This window comes from Rhyacophila brunnea, unplaced genomic scaffold (assembly GCF_057557595.1).
Source record: "Rhyacophila brunnea isolate RB1 unplaced genomic scaffold, BYU_Rbru_1.0 scaffold_5, whole genome shotgun sequence".
NCBI lineage: Eukaryota > Metazoa > Arthropoda > Insecta > Trichoptera > Rhyacophilidae > Rhyacophila > Rhyacophila brunnea.
In genome coordinates, this window is record NW_028233170.1 from 47,293,458 (window position 1) to 47,311,039 (window position 17,582).

The 17,582-nt window shown below is 34.5% G+C and overlaps 3 protein-coding genes across 4 annotated transcripts; 1 reads left to right on the forward strand and 2 right to left on the reverse strand.

Annotated features, from left to right (window-relative positions):
• Positions 1 to 73: 73 nt before the first annotated feature.
• LOC147066497 (uncharacterized) lies at positions 74 to 3,772 on the reverse strand. The gene is made up of 2 exons (XM_085955198.1): positions 2,905 to 3,772; positions 74 to 2,761 (listed from the first exon to the last, which is right to left on the reverse strand). The coding sequence occupies exons 1-2, from the start codon at positions 3,104 to 3,106 to the stop codon at positions 822 to 824; spliced, it is 2,142 nt and encodes a 713-aa protein (XP_085811324.1). The 5' UTR covers positions 3,107 to 3,772; the 3' UTR covers positions 74 to 821.
• A 1,521-nt stretch (positions 3,773 to 5,293) lies between these two features.
• Positions 5,294 to 11,017, reverse strand: LOC147066498 (thioredoxin reductase-like selenoprotein T homolog CG3887). The gene is made up of 3 exons (XM_085955199.1): positions 10,787 to 11,017; positions 8,442 to 8,571; positions 5,294 to 7,067 (listed from the first exon to the last, which is right to left on the reverse strand). The coding sequence occupies exons 1-3, from the start codon at positions 10,924 to 10,926 to the stop codon at positions 6,747 to 6,749; spliced, it is 591 nt and encodes a 196-aa protein (XP_085811325.1). The 5' UTR covers positions 10,927 to 11,017; the 3' UTR covers positions 5,294 to 6,746.
• Positions 11,018 to 11,280: 263 nt separating this feature from the next.
• Positions 11,281 to 17,582, forward strand: LOC147066499 (PITH domain-containing protein GA19395-like). 2 transcript variants are annotated; one of them, XM_085955231.1, is made up of 5 exons: positions 11,288 to 11,340; positions 11,452 to 11,642; positions 12,013 to 12,134; positions 13,375 to 13,479; positions 14,612 to 17,576. In XM_085955231.1, the coding sequence occupies exons 2-5, from the start codon at positions 11,457 to 11,459 to the stop codon at positions 14,820 to 14,822; spliced, it is 624 nt and encodes a 207-aa protein (XP_085811357.1). In that variant the 5' UTR covers positions 11,288 to 11,340; positions 11,452 to 11,456; the 3' UTR covers positions 14,823 to 17,576. The 2 variants fall into 2 exon arrangements, with proteins under 2 accessions (XP_085811356.1, XP_085811357.1); XM_085955230.1 differs by having other exon boundaries at positions 11,281 to 11,642; positions 14,612 to 17,582.

The following is a 17,582-nucleotide window of genomic DNA, read 5'->3' on the forward strand; positions in this document are numbered from 1 at the left end:
GGAATCAGAGCCATTACAGATAAGAATATATCGTCGCCGTAGATGTCAAGGGAGCCAGTCCACAAAATCATAATGCTGAGAAATCGGCGCGCAAAGATTTTGTGTGACAAAAAAAGGAACAGTTTTTGTTTTAACTTTTTTATTTTTAAAGATAGAATTGTGAAACATTGAACGTAGATACTTTGTGATATTATCTTTTTATTATTTTGAATGAATAACTAAAAAAAATTGTATTTTAAAAGTTATGTGTGTTATATCTCTTGACCACTGAATATTGACATGTACAGTTGGCATACTTGTGCGGTAGTCAAAAGAGTTAGGCCTCTTATGCCTGTTGAACACTGAGAATTTGTGGACAAAGCACTAACATTTTGTGGATATACTCTAAAGAAAAGTCTATTATTGACCTTTTATGGTGCCCACCTTAACCTAGAATCTACCTGATTTCATTCAGTATGTGAACATAGTCGTCTCTAAACAAAAAGTTAGCTTTTCAAAAATATAATTACATTGTTGTTTTAATTTATTCAAATGCTTTTTTTGTAGTACTTATTCCATTTTTAATCAATAAATTAGGACCGGTTTCATCCGCCTCAGAGGGACATTTTCAACTTGTTCATTTCAGTTGAAAATGTCCCTATGAGGCGGACGAAACCGGTCCTAATTTATTGATTAAAAGTGGAATAAGTACTACAAAAAAATTGCGTTTTATTAAATTAAAACAACAATACAATGCAGTTACACCATGAATTGACAGTTAACAAAATAAAAGAAAAAAATATATAATTACAATTAAGTTACAATAAAACTAGACACACATTTTAATCATCTCCATCGCTCTCTGAGCTGCTGTTTTTCTGAGTTGGACGATCTTCAGGCTCCAAATTTTTATAGAAGTCGTGATAGGTTGACGGAATGCTACCTTTTTGGCATAGTTTTGACAGATCTTTTAGTTTACCTTGGTCAATTCTAGGTTTGGAACTGTACAGCCTTGGTACTTCTAGGGTAGGTACGTTTCGATGCCGTCTTCGCTGGATTTGTAGTGACTCAAAGTTATTCTGGCTCAATTGGTATTTATAAAAGATAGTCGTGGGTTCACCTTTGCGATATTGGAACCACTTTACCTTTAGCCACTTCATTTTGTCTCCATTTTCCGACAGAGTTTTATTGGTCATCACTTGACTGCAATATTTCTTGTAATCGAAGAAGTCGGAATATTCCATTTCCACAACCTTATGGTAAGGGTTACTAGTTTTCGCGGTACGGGCGACCATATACCATCCTTCTGGTGTGAATACGTCCACTTTCCTTCCTCGGGCCTCTATTGTGGAGTGCACAGAATCGCACTCCATTTCGGAGTGCCCTGATTCCATAATTTTTTGGTTTATTGTGTTGATGGGCAGCTGTTCCACGGCACGTAATAACATTGTAGATACAACTGAGTTGCGATTTTGACCTGAAGCTGTATCCGAATACAGAGTTATTTCTTTTTTGGGGCCTACTGAAACCAAGAGCTTCCACAGGCACGTGGCGACCTCCGAAGCACCCTTTGTACCTGCACCTTCATGCCACATGTAGTTCGTCGCTTGTCTAGTAGCCAGGTCATACACTGTGAAATTGTAGGTTTTCAGCTTTTTGGTATAATACAACTGTCCTACTTGCAAACTTGGAGTCAACAATATTTTTTCCAGATCCATGGTAAAGCAACTAATTGTTGGATCACACATAGCTTGGGCCTTGTCGATTTTTTTGTGTTCTCTCGCTTCCTCTTTTCGAGTCAAGTGCAGTTTGTATTCCTCCTCGTCTTTTGCCTTCTCTTCGTCTGACTTGTTCTTGTACTGAGTACAAAAGTCACACTGATCCTTTTTAGGAGTGTGAAAGCCGTAGTTAAATTCTGTGACAAAGATCGATTTGTAGAAGCCGTGCTTTTCTGGTTCAACATTATGCTCCTTGCAATACTCTACATAGTCCATGTAGATACGAGTCTCGCTCAAACCAGAAGGCAAGTATTTTCTCTTACTGCTGCTCCGGCAGTAATGGGAAGCAACTACGGGCAACGATTTGATGTGGTCCCTGATTATGTTCCTCACTTCCTCTGGTTTTTTGTTGGGCGGTTCTTTGTGACCTCTCCGATCTATATCAGTGACACCTGAAGGAGTCAACTTTTTCATTGCATTTTCAACTTTTTTGCTCGAGATGTCATATGTCGCCAAAAAGAACTGTTTGCACACTTGGGCTCTCAATTCATTACACATCACAGAGTATTGCAAGGTATACTCTCGTTTGGTGCAGTCTCTATGGTACTTTCGTTTCACTGGGATACGATTTACACTGTTACCAATGAAGGCCCATCTTGCTCTTTCGGAATCCAGACTCAGATAGTCGGCCAACATTTGCTCCCGCTGTGGTTTTCCTATTTTGGATGTGCATTTATAATGGCACTTACAGTTAACTTCTCTTATCGCCCTTGCTCGAATTTTTTTTCCGGATCTGCTTTGATATTCGCTGCCTGCCATTCTCAATATCTTTTGTGAATTCCGCTTCCACATTTTTGGGTTTCGCTTGCGTTTCCTACTTAAATCATCTGTAGTCTGATCTGTAGGAGTGGGGATGGATGATACAGGATTGTTACTATGGTTGCTCTCGGTTATTTCAGAAGTATAAGTTCCTGAAACATTAATGTTGTGTTGATAATATGCAGGTTCCTGCTGGCATGACTCATTTGAATCTAGTAGTGTTGGTGCCAGGTTGACGTTCCAATCTGTAAAACAAAACAAAGTAGTTTATTTTTTTGAAACTACCAAGATAAATATTAATAATTTGTTATTAGCAAATGACTCTCTGATGGTCACAGGTTTTAATCAAACCAACAATTATTGATAACCAACAAATTAAAATATTGACCTCCCACGTGTGTGCTTGGAGAGACATTTTGGAGCTCTGTATATATGGCTGGACCAGCAATCTTGTCCGGAGCTTGCATATTCAGCTCGAGGTCTGCACATCCAGCTTGTACGGCATTCCCGTGAGAGTCTGTAAAAGAAATAAAACTAATACAGCTTGCGCACACATTACTCATTGCTGTCAAAGCAGCCTGAATCAACATTTTTAACTAGTAAGTGTTTTTAGCTCAATATTTCATCGACACTTACCTTTACGGGTATGTTGATTAGTAGAATTTAAAACGGCTGCAACCATTAGTCTCCCACGTGAATAGTTCATTATTTAGCACCTTTTCTCACTGAATCACAACTGAATACAACAATCACACTAAATACATTGAATAAAAATGCTTACAGTCGCAAACCCAAAGAAAAGAGATCACCAAATAAACCAACCGCAATGTTAGTATGAATAATATGACACGATACAGGTGCTGGCGTGAATAACCCGACTCGCTAAACTCAGTTTTCTCTGTTTCTTATGCTGAGTTAGAGCAAGACAACACTATAAATCTTTGTCGAATGTGAGCCGAGGCGTGCGTACCGGGCCACAGATTGAGCGGGAAGTCCCAGTGGTCAACAGCGTTAAGTCACATAATCATGTGAAATTATTCGGAAGTCAAAAGACTTATGCGGCTTGTCGTCATTGACTACTTTAATGTATGTGTGCTAGGTCTATTGGCAATTTACAAAATACTCATACATAGGGCTTTTTGTGGCTCAAATCCATTGACCACGGCATCTTTGATGGTTTTAAAATGCTTTTGTGTACTTAACTCATTTTCGCCAAATGTGTGGCTTGACTCCCTTGACATCTACGGCGACGATATTTCAAGCATTAAAATCATGTTTACTATCAGATATAGGAACCTTGATGTAAAAACTAAAACAATCGATTATTTTGTTATTTTGAAATACATAGGTAAGAAATAAAACAAAATGTTTGAGTCATGTGCAGTCCAATTCAAATCAGTATAACTCCTTCAAGTTGAACGGAAGACAGTATACCAGTAAGAGTAATTTTGCTACTACTACTATGGAAAATTAATATTTCATTATCTTGTGTGTTTACTAAACGCGAACTGTCCGTTATTTATATTGTAATAGGGAATATTTAATTAAATGCTAGTGATAAGCTAATAATGTTATTGTTATTTTACAAAGTGCAGTTTTATTATAATTGTGATCATTATTCAAACAGTGTACTAAATTCCTAAAGGTACAATGTATATACAATTAAGATGGCTATAAAAGTGAGTTGTTTTTTCTACTAAAAAAAAGAATAAGACCGTTTTTTAAAAACAGAATAAATCCAGAAAGACTTAATTCGCTACATGTTATAATTATTAACCCAATGCTTACGGGCCGCACAAAATTGTGTTTTTGCTAATTGCTTTTCAAATGCAAATTAACGCGTTAATTACAAAATTAATTAAAAGGGCCCGTAAGCATTGGGTTAAATATAAAATATATTATATAAATACAATTCCAAATGTCAAAACGTTCTCAAAAATGCAATTTAAGAAATCACCGGCTGTCGCTGTGCACAATCCCCGGCCTACATGCCATTTATTGTGGCCCATCGGCTAATGAAATATGCAACAATATCCTAACAATTACCTAGACAAGGTTTTCAGTGCTGAAAACAATGGGATGGTGTCTTTCTTCATTGTTGCACTTGGCCACGACAGCAGACTTATTACATATCACTGCATATCTTACTTTTTTACTTTTAGAGGAAATCAAAATGTTCCTTGATGGCAAAGGAACGTTTATCAATGATATGATGCAGTGTTAGCAATCTCACTAGTGCTGACACTGAGTCTCGTGTTGTAAATGTGTATGTAATGCAGGGTGGAGACAGGCATAGTATCTGTATTTACCTATTGAAATATCTAAACTGAGAATGTAATATTATTACCTGAAACACTCGTCCCCTGTGCGGGCCACTGAAAATGGATAAATTGGCCATACTGATAAAAATGCTGCTGCAATTAATCTGTATTTGTTATTATTAATGTTTACTGTATTGAACAATTCCGTCCAGTCCTCTGAAAAAAATTTGTGATAATCTCTATCGATGTTAAGATTTATTATGAAACTATGCACCTTACTCATAATATATACATTTGTCAATAATTAAGTACCTACATATATATTATGTTGCATGTTCAGCAATATACACATATCAAAATTTATTTATTGTGATTTTATAGAAGTTTGTTAGCCCATATGATCCTATTAGGATCGGACATGGTCTTTTAAATACATGAATGACATTTAATAAAATAATGTACCAATCAAGGATTTGATAAGTGGATGTTTTGTTTTATTTATACAAAAAACACTCCTTCACGGATATTCAAAATAAACTTATTTATTAACTTTTTACACATTAAATGGAAACACAACTTGTTTAAAAAAATCATAGTTGAAATTCGAATACATTGAAATTAGAACGAATACAAATTATTGCTACATATTCAGGTAGCGCTACCTATAATGGATGTAAAGTTATTTTGTTTTGGTGCATTTTCCAATAAATAACAAAATTATATCAATATGGTGAGAGTATAAAAAAAATACCCCTGCCGACTGACCCGATAGTATTTACAAACAGCTGAAATTAAACTATGACAATCACTTACACAAAAGCTAGAATTTTATTTACTAATTTCATTTTGCTCGAGTCTCATTCTTGAAAATACACCATTTGAAAAATTATTACACACATATTATTTAGTTCTCTCTTTTGAAGTGAATCATTTTTTGAGCGGCCAAGTGGGTCACCGAACGTGAAGAAATATTCCCAGATTCGTGATATTAAGCAGTGTTTACGACACGCGAGTCCAACACAGTTTAAATTTTCACATTCAAGACGGCATTTGCACCAGGCCTACTTGACAAGCAGCCAACCCTTTGTTGCATTGCGTGGATCGCATGTATAGGACAAGACACGGCGCAAACTGTGGCACTGTCTTGTCTCTAAACAAGCCTTGCCACGTTAATAAATTTGAATAGATACAAATGTTTCACCACTTTTTCTCAAAATCGTGCACTACATCGATATAAAATATAATAACGTTATATTATATACATACATAGGTATTCTTATATTATTAATAAATAACCGAGGCAAAACGTGGCTTTTGTCATTAATTTGGTATTTTTTTTACAGAACAAAAATTTTTTCAAGAGAAACAAAAACTGTTTATACAAGTAATGGAGTGGAATATAGAATTGATCATAATTTTTGAAAAATTCTCTTAGAAGTTTACGGGTATACATATATACAATACACATATTAACGACACTGACAAATTTGTGTCGGTCTATGAATAAACTAATAATGATTTGTTTGGAATGGCATTAAGTAAAAACATGCTAAATAAATGCTCGGACATTTCTAAAATATGTTGTGTTAGAAAATTTCTCACTCTGACATTTGAAATAAATTATTGAAGACCTATTAGTAATGGTCGATAAACTTAGTTTATTTCGGATCAACCGAAGCCTGCAGAAAAATTGACCCAATCAGTATAATAAGTGTAATTAAAGTAATCGACGGGTGGGAAACAATCGGGGGTATTAACAAGTTCAAACGTAGGCCCAATTTTTCAGTCAGTAGCGTAAGATAAAAGTTTCACATGGACTGAAGCGGAAAATATTAAGTTTCATTTGATTTTCAAATTAAGCATCGCGAAAATAATATAACAACTCAAAATGAGCAAAATTCAGAAAGTAATCTTCAAAATGACTATTTGACTTGTGTTTTTTCTCGCAACGATGGTGGAGAGAAAAGTTCTATTTGACGAATCCGGATTGGATGGTTCCGTCGGACGAGAATTGAATGGTGCTGTCAATGATCTGGAAGAGCTCTGGCGGCTGAGGTATCCTGCCTGTCTCTAGTTTCGACCACACCGGCATGTCGTTGAGGGAGATCTCGAAGGCGCCCGACGACACCAGCTGGCCCTCGATGGTATTGCACAGGAAGAAGAGCATGGTGCAGGCATACAGCTTGTTCTCTATGCACCAGCTCCACCAGGAAGGCTGCGGCCGGTAAAATATCGCAAACACGTTCAAACCACCCAGCACGCACGCGATCAGTAACATTTTCGCGATGCCCTGAGAAATAAATTAACAAGAATTTGATTGATTCAGACAATTTCTACCAAATGTAAGATAAACGTAATTCTAGTAAAGGGTAAAATAAAGTCACTGTAATGTTTCTTTGCTATTTGATCATTTTAAGCGATGTTGCATATTAACCACTTCACCGTGGAACATTTAATTACCACATTTAAATAACATGCTAATTATATATAATGGCCACCTAACGAAGACACAACAGGTGTGCCGTCAGCGCTGTAAGGATTAATACCATCAATTTACCGAGGGTGTTTGGTGGAATTTGAATATAAATTCTACTTAATTGATGTGACTTTTGTACTATTTCTATTTGAATCATTTTTTTTCGCCATCTTCAGGTACTATGTACATCCTCCAATGGTAAATGTACAATTGACATAGTTAGTTAGTAGTATACATACATATATATATATATAGTAGTATAGTATGTATACCAAAAATCCTGTTTATATCCCCGCCTCACAATAAGCATACCAAAATAATGTTGAAAAACGTAGGGCCTTATGCATAAACATAATTTTAGTCAAAAAGTTGGCTTATACCTCACATGAAATGGAAACAATAACATTCTATAATAATTCCCATTCCATTGGGTCTATTCTATACTTATCGAACACTAAATTGATAAATAGTATCAAACTTAGGGTAGGTTTGTATCAAAATATTAGCACTTATTGTAACAATTACACGAAGCCGGTTTTTATTGTTGCAATAAGTGCGATATTTTAACAGCAGCAAGATAGGTGCTGTTAAAATTTAGCACTTATTGCAACAATAAAAACCGGCTACGTGTAATTGTTACAATAAGTGCTAATATTTTGATACAAACCTACCCTAAGTTTGATAATATTTTTCACTTTATCACTTTAGCGGTCGATAAGCATAGAATAGACCCACTGGTATGCATAAGCCAACGTATTCATATATGCATATGGCCCTAAATGATTTATAGAAACAGATAAATTAAAATGATATAATATGTAAACAAATTATGCCGATTTATCAAATTTTATTTTGATTACCATTTATTGGAATTGAGTGTTGATCAGCTAATAAAAATTGATATATTGTTCTAATTTAAAAATACAATACGATGGAGAAGAGAAACCAACTTTAAAATCAACTATTTATTCTTGAAACAAAAAAATGTCATTTACTACAAATATGATATACCTAACATGTTCGATCCAAAGAAGATCTTATGGGCAGCTTCCACAGAGTGGAGGTTTGTATTAACAGATAACAAACCTCTATTTTATGTTTAATCACAATCGATAATGAAAATACATGAGAATTAATAAAAACAATAAATATCATATTTGTACGTGTATTCGATTAAAGGTTACTTACAATAAATCTTGATAAATACATGTTCAATCCTGGAGGATCGTAGTTGGCGCCGTATACTGAAATTTCAGGATACTTCTGTTGGATGATACCGGCATAGTCATCAAACACTTTTCGGTAACCGCATGAATAACTGTAAAGAATATTATTAATTATTTTCAATGTTAATTTTTGTTGGAATGACATGTTATTAGAAGTAACAAACACTTTTAGTTTTATCGCAACTTGTTTCCCAAGACTGGTTTCGTACTGATGCACATTATCAATTGGTAATAGAACTTTAAAGACTAACATACATAAACTAATATCAGTGGTGAGGGGTGGAGGTAGGCTGTTAAGACCCGACATAAATAGTGCACACTACACTTTGTCACTCATACTTATTTGTTTTCGTTGAACTATGAATACAATTTATAGATAGTGTCGGCTAGTTTTTAGAAATCAATTAAACCCTGCCTAAACCAAACCATAGTAGTATTGGTATGCTACAGTGGCGAAGGCTCCATAGTAAGCGATTATTTGAAGCCTACTTTCTAAGAAAAATAGATAGAAAGTATTTAAATTTAAATACTTAAATAAAAATATGTGCGGGAACCAAATGAATATATCGTCAGTATAATAATTAATATTAAAAAAAAAAAAAAATGAGAGCCATCTATCGTCAGAATAATGTAAAAAAAATAGATAATAAGTGACAAAACAGCACCTCTAGCGAAGAATATTAAAATATCGATTCACTCGAGATGAATTCGCCGAGCTTATTGTATGAACTGCGGCTCAAAGGCATCGGGATTGTCTTTAAATTAATACATTGTACAGAATATACTGCCATTTCTTGTAATCATGGTGACATTCTTAACCGATATAAAAGTTTATAATTATGGTAGGTATACTTTTAATATATGTGTAAATAATGATGTTTCTAAGGTTTTATTTTTTGATAGAAATTCGTGGCCCGCCGGGTACCATCATTCTAATACCTCCCAGCATTTAAAGTGGTTGTTATTTCTGGTAACAGTAGTAAAGAACTTTAAAAATGTAAACCTGATAGCTTTCATATTCAAAAAAAAAATAGCAGAGAAAGATTGAGAAGAAAGGTTTATTGGCAGGTCAGAAAAATTTCTTGGTTTGTTTTTTGGTTTTATGGTTTTCTCTAATAGATTTAGGGAATTAAATGTTGATGAAACAACTCATTGCATGCAAACTACAAAATAGATTAGCCCACTGTTATGGAAGAGGTTATCTGATTTGCGGGTCACGGGTTCAAATACCCCACCTGGTACAATGATTATTATTCAAAAAAGTTCAGAAGCTTCTGACTTTTCAAGTGATAGTTGGGATTTGGCAGTAGAACGATAGTGGCGAACTTGCCGGAAAAAAACGAACTACACCGCGTCTCACTTACGCTTAAAGAATGATATTAGAGAGACAGTCAGCACTTTTACGTGTAAACGGTTACTATCGTGATAGTTTAAAATACACACAATTGGTGCAAGTAAATCCATGCACGTGTACAGGCGCCATTATTCACATTGTTTGTTTTCAATTAATGTGTATTTCGGTTTTGGGAATGGGTTATTGATAATGGTCAACAACCACACATTGCAAAAATTATGTAAAGATACCTAACTATGTCATAGGTAATGATGATTTTCTTTTGTTTTGATATCTCAGTAAGTAGGTACTTAACTATTAAAAAAATAAAGTAAGTATTGTTAACAGTAGCTGTTTTAGATACTCGGAGGCCTGAGGCTCTGAGAAGTCTGGAGGCCCCCTAGTGAAAATTTTGCCCATGCGATAAACCGTTATAGTGTTCAAAAAATAGATTCTTTTAATATGAATATTGTGCAAAATAAATCTTATTAAAGGTTTTAATACTTTTTAATGAAGCGACTGCCTCATCTGCTTTATAGAAAACCATCACTGATTGGTTCTGTATCGTGAAAACATGCAAAATATTTGGGGCTTTCAAGTTTCCATATTTTTTTATCTACAAATATTATCAACCATGATGATTATGGCAGAAAAAATAATTCAACCACGGTACTTAGTAGATGTGCAACCTTTGAACTCTGAAATTTTTGGATAATTCAACATATTTGTAGGAGTTCCACGTCACAATAGTTTCTTTTGCAATGTTTGAATTATACGAAAAATGAAGATGTAATGTTTAGTGTGCAGGTTTCGTTTTGGAATACTGTACGATGCTGTAATAAATCATACGAGGAAATAAAACCACAAGTCGCAGTGTATACGACGCAAGCAATAAATTAGACTTAATACGTAAGCAAACATTTCTAGAAAACACTGAAATTTCAGGAGGTTGCACAATTATTATGGGAACTCACCAATACAAGATATTCATGGTGCCTATGCCTCCAACCACATTGTTAACTTCGGAGTACGATTCCGCCGCAACATAAAGAGAGCTTATTACAACTAAAAAACAAATACTCGCAATAACTAAAGGTCTATTGAGCCCCGACATGGTAACGACGCCTGACAGCTAGTTGCTTAGAAAAATGATTGTCGTTTGTTGAAATTGGACATTGGCTGACTTGAGTTGACTCTCGATAATTGGATAAATTTATTGCCATGTCACGATCGTGCGTGTCGTGTAATCAGTATGTCAATTACCTACCTACCTATTTATTATATAGGGATACTTAATATATATTTAATTAAAATTATTATTTGAAACGTTATTTATTTTAAATGTGTATTGTTGTATTTTTGTGTAAGTAAATAAGTTCATATATTAATTGCTCAAGTATACATATTAGCAAGTATTCCTAAATGATAAAAATATTAATATGAATGGCCAAAAAGTAGTGATATTTTCAAACTGTCAGTGTCAGTAGTAAAATTAAAAAGTGAATCTGTTTTCATCGAAATCTGTCAAGTAATTCAAAGTTTTTTTATTCGCTTTATAAAATATTCAAAAACTGCTGAAAATAATTAAGCACGTTGTGTTCGTATTTATAATTTCAATTTTCCCACATACGATATAAAGTTGCGATGCCTCATCACCACGGCCACAGTTGCGAAGGCGATCTTAATCATGATGAGACCCCAGAAACTGGCATACAATACAGTTTATATGAAAAAATAAATTTTGAAAATTTGGAATGCCTGAATGAATCCGAGGAGAATGCTGGCAGACAAATCTTTAAGCCGTGGGAAGAGAGACTAAATTTTGACAAGGTTTGCTATATTAAAAATAAATAAATACCTAATAGAAATGCCAATGTACATTAGGTACCTAATTAATATTCGGATTAAAAATATATTAGGTAGTTAGCAGTGTTTCCATCTTTTTCTATGCTGATTATAGTACAAAGGCGTAAAAATTATAGTATTTCTGAAAAATATATAGTACAGGAACATTTTTCGTCTTGAATCCTTTAAAATTATAGTACCTATTTTGGTATATTTGGCGTAAAATTATAGTATTTTACATTTTTCGCAGAATTAAAATTATAGTATTGTACTATAATTATAGTACGGTTGGCATCACTGGTAGTTAGTTTGCTCGCAGTTAGCTGTTTTATCATTTTTATATTATTCATTTTAGGTTGTGGAAAGTGATGCTGATGAAGAATTACTGTTTAATATTCCATTCACAGCCAATATTAAACTGAAAGGCATCATCGTAATTGGCGAAGATTCTGATTCTCATCCTGCTTCTTTAAGAATGTAAGAAATTTTATAATCTCCATAGTATTATATTTGGTAATTTGGTAATAAAACATGAAAAAAGCCTGCAAGTCACATTTTTCTATGTAGAAATAACAATTAATATATTATGTTATACCAATTTATGAAAATTAAATACGATTTGCCAATGATAGCCTCAAACGCAATAATGGCTGACAGCGGTAGGTGGATTCACCATAGGCAATTGTGCCCCAGTGGAGCCAACTTGGAGGAGAATAATTATTGGATTGTAGAAATGGTATTTTTGAGGAAAAAAAGAGTTGTCCGAAACCATTAGTTTATAAAACAAAACTTAACAAACCCTATTGCAACGCAAAAGTAAATAAAAACCTATATCGCAAAGCCCACTGCAAACAGCTTTCAGGTTATGTTAGATTTTGGTTTGGTTTTAGATCCTTCTTGTTGCTGCCTCTCACTTAGGATTTGACGCTCGTGGTTTATATAGCTGCCTAATCATGATGAAGTATCCGTGCATGTGGTACAGTAACTTTCTGAAAAGGTTCAATGCCTACTGTCTGGTTCATATTTTTGACAGCGAATTACATTACATAAATTGGTATGGAATATAGCCATTGTGATTTCAACATAAAAAATGTGACTTACGTGATTTTTTTCTTGATTTTTTTGACGACATGCGGACAAAGCGACATTATACACTGAAGAGAACTATTCGCATGTTTTTGGTGAGCTGCTTGCATGTCTATTGTCCGCTTTAAAATATTGAAAATATGAGATTTTTCAATTATTCTGATTTAATCAATTTTGTTCAAGAGGGGTCTTTAAATATTTTCTCGGGCTACCGAGCGCAGTACATCACTGCTGTAGCATATTGCCATACTCTCACCTGAAGGCTGAAATTATATTGACCGGGGTAGTGTATAATCTCATAACAAATGCTGTCGTCCTGTAAGCATTCATTAGTCATGTGACTTCTGTTCACGCTGTTGGATTTGAAAAAAAAAATGAGCACATGGGCACATATCCTAGGGGACGCAAGTTCGAATCCCGCTGGGTGACATTTTTCTCAAAAAGATTTTTTCCAATGGTTGTATATTTCGCTGAGCTGTTTTCAAATTATGTATATAAAAATACATTGTAGCGAAAAACTGACTAGGATCAATGGTAAGGGGATCAAGGGTAGGTCCTTCAGCCAGTGAAACAGCCTCTAGTGATGATAATATTCATGAAAAAGCATTTTTCATGCATACTTTTGTTTCAGATTTAAAAATAGACCCAACATGACATTTGACGATGCAGCAATAACTCCTGATCAACAATTTGAAATGCAAAGAGACACCACAGGAACCCTAGAATACTCCACAAAGTAAGAACAACAAAGCTGACTAAAAAAATCGGTACAGTTCGGTTATGAGGAATACAGTGGCAAACACATTTTGAAAATACCCGATTTACTGGATTATTTGTTAGGTTAACCCAACCAAGCCTAACCTAACCTAAACTAACCCAAACTAACAAATAATTCAGTAAATCGGGTATTTTCAAAATTTGTTTTCCGCTGTATTCCTCATAACCGAACTGTACCAAATAATCTTCCATAAAATATATTCGTAGTTTATATTGCAAGACATAATTTATAGCTGTGCACAATTTTGGATATTTGATCCCTTCCCCCATTCCCACAATAGATCTCAAATTACACCATATTATTGAACTTCACTAAAAAAATTGATTATTGTATTTTTATAAAGTAACAACTATAACTCGAGCAATGTTGGTGCTAGTGTTGCCGGTGTATTGTGAGATATTAGTTCTCCAAACCACCATACGTTGAGTTATAGTTATTGGTCTCGTAATCATAATTTTCCAGTAGGTACGTATTTCCTCTTTATCAGATTTTACTTTTGGCGCAAGCTTTAACTATAATTGATTGAGGTGTGACCTCTTATTAGTTTTGAAAGCCACTATATTTTAAAGGTATAAAAAGATACGTTTTGTATTTTGATTTATGGTAGAAAATATTAATCTATTTGTATCGAATACAATAATATACAGTCGAACTTGCTTATTACGAGGAAGATGGGACCGACTGAATTTGCTCGTTATAAGCGTTACTCGTTATATCAGAGAAAAGGTATTTTTAAATGAGCAGTCACATAACACAAAAAGTCGCAATTCAAACAAAAATACTAACTTAACTAGTGTCATAAACGTAATCCGATCCGGCGGCATCCTGTCCGGTCGGATTTTATTGCTTAGGGTCGAAATGTTTTTAAACGATCGACACATTAACAGTTTTAAGAAAATTTTGGAAGATATTTTAGCTCGGTATAACCGATAAGTAGCTCGTTATAAAAGTGAATAAATGTATGGAGAAAATTATAAACTAAAATATCAACGAATGTTTCCTCGTTAAATCTGAGGTCTCGCTATATCCGTGATCGTAATAAACGAGTTCGACTGTATTACATAATATTATGTTGTGTTTTGATTTTCAGAATAGTTACTTTTTCATCCGTGACGCATTTGACACTTCACTTCCCGAAGAATTTTGGCTCTGAAACAACAAGGATCTATTACATTGGTCTCAGAGGAGAATTCAGCCCGGCCCACAGACATGGCGTGACGATCTGTACTTACGAAACTAAACCAAACGTGTCCGATCATAAAACGGATGCCTTCGATAAAGTATCAAAAGAAATTCAATGACACCCGTGTGAAAATTTGTATGATAAAATACAGAACTGATGAAACTAAAATAAAAAAGCAAGAAACTCTACAGTGAACGATAAAAATGCTGGACTTTTGATTTATTTGACGATGAGTGATTTTAGGAAATTAATATCGTCTTTACCGTTCTGATTTTATTACTGAATATTTTGTAAATAAATCACATCTTTTATTATTTTTTTTATGGATTACCTATTTATTTTATTCCTGGCATTACTTATGAAATATGATATCAGCACAAATCAATGACATATTAAATGGACAACTCACTTCATACCCGGCGCGCACGAGAAATTGTGCATGAAAGTCATTCACAGATGTATAGGTAGATGTCACGTGACCATATGACGTATCCGTTTCCATTATGCGATACAAGCTTCGAGAATTTATAGTAATATAACCTTTATTGTAATGGCGTATTAGTGTCATGACTGATTGCGTTAGAAACAGATTCTTGGTTACTTACGACTTCTCGGAGATTAGACGCAAGTGAGCCCAGCGAATCACAGGCGACTGACTGTCCAATGGTTCCTGTCATTCAATTGCATTGAATAAACATTCATCAATATCTTAAAATGGCATTTTATAAATAATAAATAATACTAACACATGAAAAGTGATATCCCATCTTTCTTGGAGTGTTTAGTAGATTTTTTTACAATTTTTAACTAGGCACATTGGCATTTTGTAACACAATAATAACGGTGGAGTCGAAACCTGACAGTCAGAAATTTTGTATGGGCAGACCCAGCGGTATCGCCAGACCGCTTGCAAGCAGAATGTTCATTTGAGCGTAGGATACCGATATTAAAATATGAATTTCGCCATCCGGCAGACCCCGACACAAAGTGAGTGTCATTTTATTTTCTAGATGCTTCGTCCATATTAATGTCATTGGCACAAATAGATGCCTCTAGTTTACAGCATAAATTCGTGGTCTTTCGACTACATTTTAGCATAATGCATAATTTAATTGATTGCTTCGCGAATATCATGTTTCAGTTGTTGAATTGTTATCAGCTTATTTGTGTTAATGACACGGCCAATTGATGTCACCAAATTTTGATAGTAATAGAATAGTAATAAAGGATTATTAGAGAACAAGGCCACATTTACAGAATGTTGAAAAGTTATGTAGAATTTACAATAATTATTATATTATATTTAACTTAGTCGGTTTATTCTACTTGGTCACCAGTATTAGTACTTGTATAAGTTCAATCCTCAGCATCTCAATTATTAGTGAGGCTTAATCATAAGAGATACAATTATTTTTTTATGAACTCGAAAAAAAAATTGGAATAAGAACTAACATATAACGGGCATTCTGGCAATGCAGCCTTTCTACAGAATTAATATCAATTTTACAGGAAAGCCAAAAAAACTGAAGTAAATATTTATTTTCTAAATAAGCTGAAGGTTTTTTATTATTTCTAGAATATTAAATACACATAATATGGATTTTTTTCGTTAATAGTTGTGAGTGTCCTCTAAACTCCAACTCCAAATTCATTGGCAGACTCCGTTCTTGAATCTTGAAAAGTCACTTTCGAGTCATTACCTGGAGTCGTGACCGAATTAGAATAAATCCTATTTTTGGGCGTGACCATATCGAAGATTACCGAGAATGTATGAAAATATCTGAATTAACCTTAAGCTTCCAAGTAGACGCATGTGGCTTGTCATGACGTTTGACATAACAACACAAATTTAATGTTTACATAACGTAATGAAGGATGGCTGACTTTATTCATTATTTTAACTGAGAATAATACAAAGTAAATGCAATTAACAACTACTCATTACTTGTCTAAATGTCATCTCCTATTAATTGGCATTTAACAATATAATGAGTTAAGACTGTTTAGTGTTGCCACCAACAGATATTTTTTGCTTGACTTATTAGGTAATAATTGTTATAACTATAGATCTACTAGTAATAAAGTTGTCCAGTGAGTGACGGCGCCACATGCTAACAGTTGACATATCATTCAATACTTTTTATACTATGATGAGCTTAGTTCTAAATTTGAACACCCAACAATTTATGATGGTACCTATATAGCAACTGAGCATATATTATGAACCATTCTTCTTCTTCTTCCACCCTGTCACGTCCTAACATTGGGGCATAGGACAAGCACAAGTTGGCGCCACTTCCCTTGGTTCATCGCCAACTAATGCGCCTCCTGCCATGTCAGACCTGCAGCACGTAGGTCGCTTTTGTAGCACCGCTGCAGGGTGAGGGAGGGCCGGCCACGGCGACGGAACCCTTGAGGCTGTGCCACAAGGGTACGAAGTGCCGCACTCTTTGGCGGCATCCGGAATACGTGTCCCAGCCATGTAAATCGTCTCTTCGTGACAACTTCAATCACCGAAGGCTTTTGTGTCTGCACCAATTGACCAACTGGACCAATCTAATCAAGCGTAAACACGATCGAGTTGATCGCTGGTATTTAAGTCTACAATTTTATTGTTCACGGCGATCATTCAATCCGGTTGAGTTTGCGTGACTGCTGGTGTAATTAGATATTTAGACGAATTTGTTTTCTCTTGTAGGGCACGCGACTATTAGATGTACATTATGGCATTGATTGTAAATTATTAATTTTGACAAAAATGTCAGACATGACATAATATTGTCTGAATGCCTGCAATATGGAGCCTGTATAAATTGTACTGTATTTAAAATACATATTTAAATGTTTGATTACAATAAACAATACCTTTATATAGGTT

What these genes read in the sequence shown, in the direction of transcription:
- LOC147066497 (XM_085955198.1), bottom strand. Translation starts at nt 3,106, where the DNA reads ATGTTGATTCAGGCTGCTTTGACAGCAATGAGTAATGTGTGCGCAAGC. An exon ending in TCCAAGCACACACGTGGGAG is followed by an intron (nt 2,762 to 2,904) that starts GTCAATATTTTA and finishes TTTGTTTTACAG; the next exon opens with ATTGGAACGTCAACCTGGCA.
- LOC147066498 (XM_085955199.1), bottom strand. Translation starts at nt 10,926, where the DNA reads ATGTCGGGGCTCAATAGACCTTTAGTTATTGCGAGTATTTGTTTTTTA. An exon ending in ACCATGAATATCTTGTATTG is followed by an intron (nt 8,572 to 10,786) that starts GTGAGTTCCCAT and finishes TATTCTTTACAG; the next exon opens with TTATTCATGCGGTTACCGAA. An exon ending in TGTATTTATCAAGATTTATT is followed by an intron (nt 7,068 to 8,441) that starts GTAAGTAACCTT and finishes TTTATTTCTCAG; the next exon opens with GGCATCGCGAAAATGTTACT.
- LOC147066499 (XM_085955230.1), top strand. Translation starts at nt 11,457, where the DNA reads ATGCCTCATCACCACGGCCACAGTTGCGAAGGCGATCTTAATCATGAT. An exon ending in AGAGACTAAATTTTGACAAG is followed by an intron (nt 11,643 to 12,012) that starts GTTTGCTATATT and finishes TATTCATTTTAG; the next exon opens with GTTGTGGAAAGTGATGCTGA. An exon ending in ACCCTAGAATACTCCACAAA is followed by an intron (nt 13,480 to 14,611) that starts GTAAGAACAACA and finishes TTTGATTTTCAG; the next exon opens with AATAGTTACTTTTTCATCCG.